This window comes from Setaria viridis, chromosome 7 (assembly GCF_005286985.2).
Source record: "Setaria viridis chromosome 7, Setaria_viridis_v4.0, whole genome shotgun sequence".
NCBI lineage: Eukaryota > Viridiplantae > Streptophyta > Magnoliopsida > Poales > Poaceae > Setaria > Setaria viridis.
The window spans coordinates 14,315,458-14,324,689 of record NC_048269.2 but is presented as its reverse complement, the minus strand read 5'-3'; the positions used below and the strand labels follow the sequence as shown (position 1 = coordinate 14,324,689).

Genomic DNA, 9,232 nt, shown 5'->3' with positions numbered 1-9,232 from the left:
GGGACTGATATTTGTATCACATTTAGTCTCTACTTATGTGGGGACGCTTCACTGACTAACATAATACACCGGTCGTTGTACCATGTGGGTGTGGTCGGGCTCTTAACATTCCACAACTAGCATGGTGCTAACAACATATGTCATTGCGGAAATGTAGAGGTAAAGCATTTCTTGGTCGGCCGGGGCTGTCATGAAGGGGGGTGGTGAGGAAAGCTTTGAGCTTTTCGAGTGCCTTGCTGGCCTCATCATCCTACTCGAACTTGTCCGCCAAGGAGCGACCATCGTACTTTTGATTGATGGCCAGCTTGAAGGAGGTCGGCCAGTCAACGGCCCTAAGGTAGGAGTGAAGGTGGTGAAGCCATCAATCATCGTGTCATCGTCATCCTCAAGGTTGTATACAACGGGTGGAGCCCTGGGGCGTTTGCTGTTGTCGCACCTAGGAGGTGCGTAGGCGTCTTTAGGGGCGCCACACATGCGGTCGTAGTTGGCACGGTGGCGCATCTCATCTTCCTGATGACGGCAGTGCTCATGTTATGCATCGCGGTTGAGTCCAGGAGTGTCGTAGTCGCGGTTGTACTCGGCGTGGCGGTAGAGCTCGGCCTCTTCCCGCTCTTGGTGACGGTTGTTGAGGTTGGGGTGGAGGTCACGGCGGTCGCGGAGGTAATGCAACTCTTCACGGAGATCATGTTGCTAACCTTGTCTGCCACAATCCTCAGCATCACCTCTCCTGCCACGACGTCGGTTGTCATGGTTATCGTTGTTGGTGTTGTTGGTGGGTGGATTAGCAGGTTGCTCCACCTCTTCTTCCCGAACAAGCTCCAGCTGACCACCCGCGTGGTTGTCGTGGTGACCTCGGTGGTGGTTGGATCTGCTATGCCCAGATCGGCTCCGAGAGTGCAGGGTAGCAGTGGACTGGGAGTATGCGGACCGGCTGTGGGCCTGCTCTTCGATCTGGGCATTGGCGACGCAGAGTCGCGCCCGAATCCTCCTGATTGGCTTCGAGTCTGGAAGATTTTCTAGGTCAGCAAAGGCAGCCCCCAGGTTAGCCCTGGGTGTGGTGAAGACATTGTGGCCAGCCTCCTCGAGGTCGGCTTGTAGATTGCAGTCACGCGCAGGGCGCTTGCGTCTGGCCCGGGGACCGTCCTGGTCGGCGTTGCTGCCGTCATTGCATGGTGGTTGGCGCTGATCACCTGCTGCCTCCGCGTTGGCAGCAGATTGTTGCTGGTTGCTGGCCTACTCTTGTTGGCGTCGTACCGCACAGTTCTGGTTCCCGGCCTTGCGACTCGCTTCCTAAGAAGAGGTTTTGCCATCCCTGGGTGGCTCGTCAGCAGAGACCATAAAAGCTTCACGATCTAGCATGGAGGAGTTGCTCTTGTCGTCTCTTCCATAGGGATTCGGTGTCAGGATGATGCGAGGGACCTGGAACTCGCCAAAGTCAAAAACTGGACGGGTGCAGGTGGGTTTCTAGACTGGATCTAGAAGGACTGCGCGAGGTTCATGGAGAACGCAGTAGTCGAGTCCCTCAAGCCAAAGGGGGTGAGGGAAGGACCCTACACTAACCTGGTTGAGCATAGCGCTGCCTTAGATAGATCTATTCACTCAGCAATAGTGTTGCTGATGCGATCTAGCCCCGCGATAAGGTCGGATGGTGTAGGTGGGTGGGTAGCCGCAAGGATGTTGGGGATCCTCTCACAGAGAGAGAGATCGAGGACTTGCTAGGCAAGCGGTAAGATGATCCACGGGTGGAGAACTTGTCCCGTCGGAGTAGATCCAACGGAAGCTAAGCTGGTGGTAGACGCCGAGTCGACGGAAGATGTCGAGTCGATGAAAGAAGCGGTGGGATCGGAATCCACTGGCATGGTCCCGAAACGAAGCATGATCAGGTTGGCGAGGAAGTCCTTCATGCTCTCGAGGAAAACAATGCTGGGACGGGATGCCATCGAGCTTGTTAGGGAGGATCTCACAATCACCCCTACATGGCGCGCCAACTGTCAAATTTATAAGCCCGACAGTCCACCTAGGGGGTACCTAGATGGTTAATTTGTAGGTGGATGCGATTTTGAAACAAATAACTTGAAGGTGATTGTGAGAACACAAGGGACACGGGGTTTTAGACAGGTTCAGGCCTCTGGAGAGTAATACCCTACGTCCTGTATGCTTGGTGTCTTGTATTGCTTGTGAATTTCCCTGCCCTCGGGAGACTCCCTTGGTCGCCTTATATAGGCTGATAACCTAGGGTTACAAGTTGGTTGGAATCTAATCTTCTTGGTAGTTACATGAAAGGTAAGCTGAGTCAAACTACAATACGCGTTCCGCATTATCCGGGCTGATTTGAATCGCCGAACCTCCTTGGCGTGTACTCCAAGTATCTTCATGTCCTCAGCCCGCACGTCCTGATCAGATGGGTCCACTTGTTAGGTCTGGCCAGTATCCTGGTTGATGGGAACCCATGGGGTACCCATATCCCTCAGTTGGGACTCCTCGTGGACCTCTTGTTGCTCGGGAGTATCCTCACACAGCCTTGCTTGCTCTTCCAGCTCTTCAGGAGTCATCAACCTCGTAGTTTGTGTAATCCGAGCCAGCTGGATAACATGTAAAAGTAAATCAAAACAGCAAGCAAAAGAGCGAAGGTAAAAAAAGAACGAAAGAAAAAGATAAGAAAAATTTCTTCGAAGCTACAAAGATCAATGCAAGGAGCCGAAAAAATGCGAATCTCAAAGCGGTAAACGACAACGAACAATTTCTCAACAAGACGCGAGTCTAACCTCGAGCGATCCATACCCCCGCCTTTTATAGGGGAGTTAACGGGTATGAAAGGACACCTCGAACCTCGATCTGAATTCGAAGTGGCAACCAATTAGAAAATGACATGATAGGCATCAAAAGTTACCGTTGGTTTATTTCTCCTCCGACGCTCGAGGGTGATGGTTTTGATAGAAGTGATCCTTAGTCGCGGGTTCGGCCCGTTGGAGTCGACCCTCACCCACGAGGAGCTACTATTGGGGATTGCCAAAACCTAAACGCCCTCGAGCGTCGTCCACAGCATAAGAAATCCTTTGACCTCGCAAGTTCTACATCAAGTATAAAGAGGCGTGGAGCCCTTCTAGCCTCCCGAGTTTCAAACCGAGAAGAAAAACTCAGTTACCCTCAAACATTGTTAGCAGGTCTCAAGATTAACCTCGCAAGTTTCGATTCAGCAGCAAGGAAAACAGAACTCCTTAAACCTCGCATGCCATGTGGAGGTACTTCTAACAGTAAATCTCATGTCCTTGCATCACCCTTGCTCCTAGGAAGACTTGGGGGCAGTGATTGACAACAATAATAGCTAACTCCCACTGGATTAACTCTCGAGTGTTCGGGATCGGTTCCGAACACCGTGCTTCTATCTTTTTGAATGATGTTCGAAGAAGAACTTTGCGAGGTTAAGACCTCTCAACAGGAGTTCAGGGGCCTCGAGGTTGGGCGTTCGCCTCATATCACGGATGAAGCCTCAAGGCTGGACGATCAACTTTGAATGAAGATGAAGTCTCGAGGTTAGAAGGTGGTCGGCGGAGAAACGTGACCACGTGGAAGAGCTCAATTTGTACACGTTTTTCTTTATAACCTTTATGTACGGCATATCCTAGGAATGTAGTAGTTGAGTAAAGACATTCTTTATAAAGTAGGTCATGGATCACTGTAAAAGGAGAACCCTGCCCTGTTGTAAGGAGAGAACAGTTTTTTTTCCAATTACGAGTATTATACCTATTGTAACTTGGATCTGTTCGGTGTCAAATTCCTTTGGTACCAACAAAACACATGATTTCCGACTCTTGTGTACATATATTTTATTTTAGCAGATGCATTTTACAGAGAGAGCAGGCAAGTAGTACCAGAAGCTGAGTACAGTGCAACAATACGTAAGTCACGAAGTAGTAATATTACTCAGCCTAAAATAAATGAGAAAAACCTCAATCAATCAATAGAAAATATAGTAGAAAGTGGTGAAGTACTCTTGTTTACATATATTCGATTGTTTTTGTGTTACTCAAATAGGAAGTAGCGAAGCTAGCTGGGAAAGACCATGGCTTGAAACCCATTTTGCTGTTTACTCAAATAGAATAAAAAATTCAAAGCAAAAGTTGATCCCGATTATCCTTCGTCATGAGAAGGAATTTTCATTGTATTTAAATTACTGAAATATTACTGGAGTGATGAACCCGTGCCGCACCAGTGAACCATGTTATGCACGGCTACAGCTTTCTTCATTATTCAGCCGGCTTATCAGCCACCAAACAGTATTTTTCTTTCACAACAAATCAGCCGTTTCAGCTTTTCAGCCGACTTATAAGCTAAAGCGAACAGGCTCATGTAGCTGCTGAATTCAAACCTCCCGCGAAGTAAAATCATGAATCGCCGAGAAACGAAGTAAAATCTCGAATCGTCGAGAAACGTAAGAAACATCTCCCTCCGAAGTTATTTCTTCTTACTCCGAACTTAATTCTATCCTTTTAAATTATTATTTTATTTTTTCAAGCCAAACATGCAGTGGGCGCCAACTGTTGTGGATTTAATTTCAATGGAGAAGAAGTCATAACTTAGAGCGAGAAGTGTGGGATTGCACAAGGTGAGTCCCTTCCTCAATACCCCATGGGTCTTTTATATAGAGGAGGATGGGGGTGACAAGTAAGTACAAAATTTACGACTAGACCTTTTGACCTTCACACGAGCGGCCGAAAGGTGGGGTGCCCTTTTTCCCCGACAGGAAGCAGTTGGTATTTTTATAATAAATATGAGGTCATTTCAGCATTCCGTTAAGAGGCTGACATTTCTGAATTATACTGGTATTTTAGTGCGTACCACATCGAGGAAAAATACATCATCCAATACAACCGGAAAAAAACCTAATTTCATTAGAACAAAATCGAAAAGCACAGTAGCTTCCTCTCTCTCTCTGCAGGCCCCCATCCAGGCCCAATAGATCAGTTGGTCCACTCCGGGCCGAAGTACTTGGCGTTGCGCCGCCTGGGCCTGCTGGCAGTGGCGGGAGCAGCGGGCAGCGCCCCGACGCGGCGCATGAAGGCGGCGAACTCGGCGGCGCCCGCGCCCAGCGCGGCGGCGGTGGCGGCCTGCCTCGCGGCGGCGGTGGCGGCCTGCCTCGCGCCGCCTCCACCACGGCCTCCCCGCCTGGAGCCGCCGCGTACTCCGCTGCCATCCGCGTGGACTTGTCCACCGACTCCGCGGCCCGGCGGAGCGTCTCGAGCCCGAGTGCCTCGGCCCGCGCGGCGGCGTCAAGGAACTCCGGATCCCCGGGCACGATCTCCCCCGACGCCAGGCTCTCGGTGGTGGCCAGCATGACGAGGCGCATCACCTCTGCCTGCTTCGCGACCACCGCCTCGCTGCTCGCCAGCAGCTGCAGCAGCTCCTCGAACGCCATGGATAGCTCCGTTCGTCCGTTGGAAGCGTGATCTGATCGATGGATCGATTGCATCCTGAACCCCGGGTCCTGGGTCGCCTTATATGGACGAAGGACGCGAACCAAATTGCCGAAACGGAGTCGATCTCGAATCGGATTCCTGGTGAGTCGCAACGAGCTGGAACGGACTCGGGCGGCACGCCGTGGCGCCGACGCGTTCAGAACCAGCTTGCCGTGCCGAACCTGACGAGACCAAGGATTGGCTAATAGCTAGGCGAAGAAGCAGCACGGAGCTCGATCCAAGGACGAACCCGAACGCGGCTCCCCATCCATGGCCACCGCCCTGCCACGGCCTCCGGCGTTTGAATCAGGCGAGGCGACGCCGGCGGCAGTGCGGGCGCCGAGCCCTCCCTTGAGCGCGCGTCCCAACGTTCCACGGTAGTGCAGGCGGCCTGTGGCTCCGTCCGTAGCGCGCCATGGCCCCCCGGCCTCCGAGCTCGGCGACGGCGAGGAAGCACGCGGCACGCCTCCCACGGACCCAACCGATCCGAGCCGCACGAAGACGATCCGACGGGGCACAGGTTCCAGCCGTGGCGCGCGGGCCGTGCCAACCTTCCTCTCCCCGTCGTCCTGACGGCCCTGCAGCGCCGCCGCAGACTCGCTGTTCACGCCGTGGCTCCTCCGCGCTCAAGCCGTGCCGCCTATCGTCCTGACGGCCTCGCAGCTGCGGTCACAACTGACGAACAGAGCACACGTTCGAGACAAGGAAGCACCTGACGATAAACATAAGCGCACGCTAGCTGCTGCTTCATGCCGGAGCGTCGCCGCGTTCCGGCCGGCCGGAGCCATTCCTTCCGGAGACGTCGCGCCTCTGCCGCAGCTCTCAGAACGTCTCTCCACACTGCCACGCACTACTCCTCTCAGGATGCTGCAACTGCAAGTCTGCAGCACTAGTGCAGTTGCAAGGTCGTGCATGCCAACGATTATGAGCGAGAGACGATGCGCATCAGGATCACGGAGGACCCGGAAAACGTTAAAGTTCTTGCATCCGGAGGTCTGATGGACCTCTGTCGGCTGGGACCAGTAATGGCGGAGGGGATCGGAACGGGCAGGACGGAACCTGCCCTGCGGGGGACAGGATGAAGGAAATCTGGAGGAGAAGGATGCAAGTAGCCAACCAGCCGCGGCGAGACCGTGAGGTGCCTTCGACGTTTGCTTTTGCCAATGGTACCCGTCCTAAGGGGGATTTATGTAAAAATTTGGATCGCGATTAATGGTCGCGATCCAATTTAGGGGTCCATATGCAAAGTATTAGGGGGCTATATGTATATATTCGGATCGCAGTCAATAGTCGCGATCCAATTTAGGGGTCTTATTATAAATAACTAAGGGGTCTGTGCAAAATTACTCGCCGCCTCCTACGCATTACCGTCCAACGCACGTCTAGACCCGCGGCGACAGCGGCGCGTCGAGGGCCCCGCCATCTCCGGCTGGCATTTGCTCTCGGCGGTGGCGACTCCGACGGGACCATTGGTTGCTTACTGCAGATGCTGCAGAAACTGAGAGGATCGTCACACGATCAGACTCAGATGAAGAATACGTTGGCTTAGCTTGGCCGTCGCCGTAAACAGCTAGACCACGTTCTCAGTGCCTGTGTCAGTTAATTTGGAGTCTGCGTTCTCATTTGTACCGATCCGCAGGAATGAATCATAAAGAAACAAGGTAAATCAAAGCTGGATCATACGGCACAATGAACTGAAGAACAAGATTGCAAGATTAACTCTACAAACGGTACTGCATACATAACTGGTAATCTTTTAAGGTACCTTGAATTCACGTAGAACATCGTTTGGCATCTGTTCAGCTGTCAGCGTCTCTCATTCCCTCCTTTTCAGTGCCTTTGAAAGAGCCTCCTTCTGCTTGCAATGAAGCAGCACTGGAGCTTTCTAACTGCGATGCAAGGTGCCCCTGAATCGAACTTTGTTTGGCAACTCTGAATTATCCCTTTGCTGATGATCCTCACCTCACCGGCAGTCCACTTGCTCACCTACTACATACGGCTTTCCTAAATTCCTTGACATACTTTTGCACTTGTATAAGAATTGTGCTTTCGTTAATAACTTTTGCACTATACACTTCCAGTGAGAACCTTATGCCGGCGTGACCTAAGCGATGACGCGCCGGCGGCATAATTTTCAACAAATGACCTACTCCGTGACGCCTACGGATCGGAGGACTACAAATAGGCCAGCACTCGTACCCGCAGAGCACAACACAGAAGCGCAGGAGAGATCGACCGGCCGGCAGCCGCGGTAGCAAGCATAGCCGGCAAACTCGGATCGACTGGGGCGGCTCAACAATGGCGGCAGCGCCGGTGTCCGTGCCGCGCATGAAGCTGGGGTCGCAGGGGCTGGAGGTCTCGGCGCTGGGCCTGGGCTGCATGGGCATGTCGGCGGTGTACGGCGAGCGCAAGCCCGAGGCCGACATGGTCTCGCTCCTCCGCCACGCTGTCGCCGCCGGCGTCACCTTCCTCGACACCTCCGACGTCTACGGCCCTCACACCAACGAGCTCCTCCTCGGCGAGGCGCTGCGGGGCGGGGCGCGGGAGGAGGTGCAGCTCTCCACCAAGTTCGGCATCACGCCGGACTTGAGGGAGGTGCGCGGCGACCCGGCATACGTGCGCGCGGCGTGCGAGGGCAGCCTCCGGCGGCTCGGCGTTGAGTGCATCGACCTCTACTACCAGCACCGCATCGACACCACGGTGCCCGTCGAGGCCACGGTGAGTTACTAGTTCAGCTTCTTGCTGGTTCAGTCTCTGCTATAGCCCTGGTAGCTAAACAAGAGCCTGGGTTGCTAAAATTCAGATTGGTGAGCTCAAGAAGCTGGTTGAAGAAGGGAAGATAAAATACATCGGACTATCCGAAGCGTCTGCATCGACAATCAGAAGAGCGCATGCAGTTCATCCCATCACCGCCGTCCAGCTGGAGTGGTCTCTCTGGTCACGAGATGTCGAACAAGATATAATCCCAACCTGCAGGTACCAAGTGTTTGCAGTAGCAGAAACTAGATTCTGCTATTACTTTAGTGGATATAAGCCAATATTTGACTCTGTTCTGAACTCTATTCTTGCTCTGGTGATTCCAGAGAACTTGGCATTGGTATCGTGGCATACAGTCCATTAGGCAGAGGGTTTTTCTCCAGTGGAGCTAAACTGGTCAACGAACTGCCTGACGGTGATTTTCGCAAGGTAAATTATCCATAGTTGCCTTACTGTTTCCGGCTTCATCCTTTAAGTCGATCATATCCTCAATATTATGCCATTTTTCTTTCAGAATCTACCAAGATTCCAGCCAGAGAACCTGGAGAAGAACGCCCTGATATTTGAGCGTGTCAGTGCGATGGCCGCAAGGAAAGGATGCACCACATCGCAGCTCGCTCTAGCCTGGGTTCACCATCAGGGAAGTGATGTCTGCCCTATACCTGGAACCACAAAGATCGCCAACTTCAACCAGAACCTCGGAGCGTTGTCGGTGAAGCTCACGCCCGAGGAGATGACAGAGCTCGAGTCCTATGCCGCCACAGACGATGTCCAAGGTGACCGGTATCACAGGACATTTCTAAACACCTGGAGAGATTCTGAGACCCCTCCTTTGTCATCTTGGAAGGGCAATTAGAAATGTGCTATTATCATCTTAGTTCATTGACAGTAGCAATACATGTGTTTGTGTTGCTTGCATCAGAGCACCTCTAGCTAGGTGATATATCACACAAGCAAATAAATGTTCTAAGGATCTTTGAATATCTTGTTTCTCATTAATATAAATCGCTTTTTATGTA

General features: G+C 52.5%; 2 protein-coding genes across 2 annotated transcripts; one reads left to right on the top strand and one right to left on the bottom strand.

Annotated features, from left to right (window-relative positions):
- Nucleotides 1-531: 531 nt before the first annotated feature.
- On the bottom strand, nt 532-5,443 carry LOC140223443 (uncharacterized). The gene is made up of 2 exons (XM_072295285.1): nt 4,990-5,443; nt 532-671 (listed from the first exon to the last, which is right to left on the bottom strand). Exons 1-2 carry the CDS (start codon nt 5,414-5,416, stop codon nt 532-534), a joined length of 567 nt encoding a protein of 188 aa, XP_072151386.1. The 5' UTR covers nt 5,417-5,443.
- Nucleotides 5,444-7,681: 2,238 nt separating this feature from the next.
- Nucleotides 7,682-9,232, top strand: LOC117864988 (probable aldo-keto reductase 3). Its single transcript, XM_034749052.2, has 4 exons — nt 7,682-8,174; nt 8,260-8,432; nt 8,540-8,642; nt 8,728-9,232. Exons 1-4 carry the CDS (start codon nt 7,755-7,757, stop codon nt 9,067-9,069), a joined length of 1,038 nt encoding a protein of 345 aa, XP_034604943.1. The 5' UTR covers nt 7,682-7,754; the 3' UTR covers nt 9,070-9,232.

Bases quoted from the DNA above. Each gene is read 5' to 3' on its own strand.
- LOC140223443 (XM_072295285.1), bottom strand. From the start codon at position 5,416: ATGGCGTTCGAGGAGCTGCTGCAGCTGCTGGCGAGCAGCGAGGCGGTG. The intron at 672-4,989 runs GTACTTCGGCCC...ATCTCCGTGAAG, and splicing joins CCCAGGCGGCGCAACGCCAA to AGTTGCATTACCTCCGCGAC.
- LOC117864988 (XM_034749052.2), top strand. From the start codon at position 7,755: ATGGCGGCAGCGCCGGTGTCCGTGCCGCGCATGAAGCTGGGGTCGCAG. The intron at 8,433-8,539 runs GTACCAAGTGTT...TGGTGATTCCAG, and splicing joins GATATAATCCCAACCTGCAG to AGAACTTGGCATTGGTATCG. The intron at 8,643-8,727 runs GTAAATTATCCA...TTTTTCTTTCAG, and splicing joins CTGACGGTGATTTTCGCAAG to AATCTACCAAGATTCCAGCC.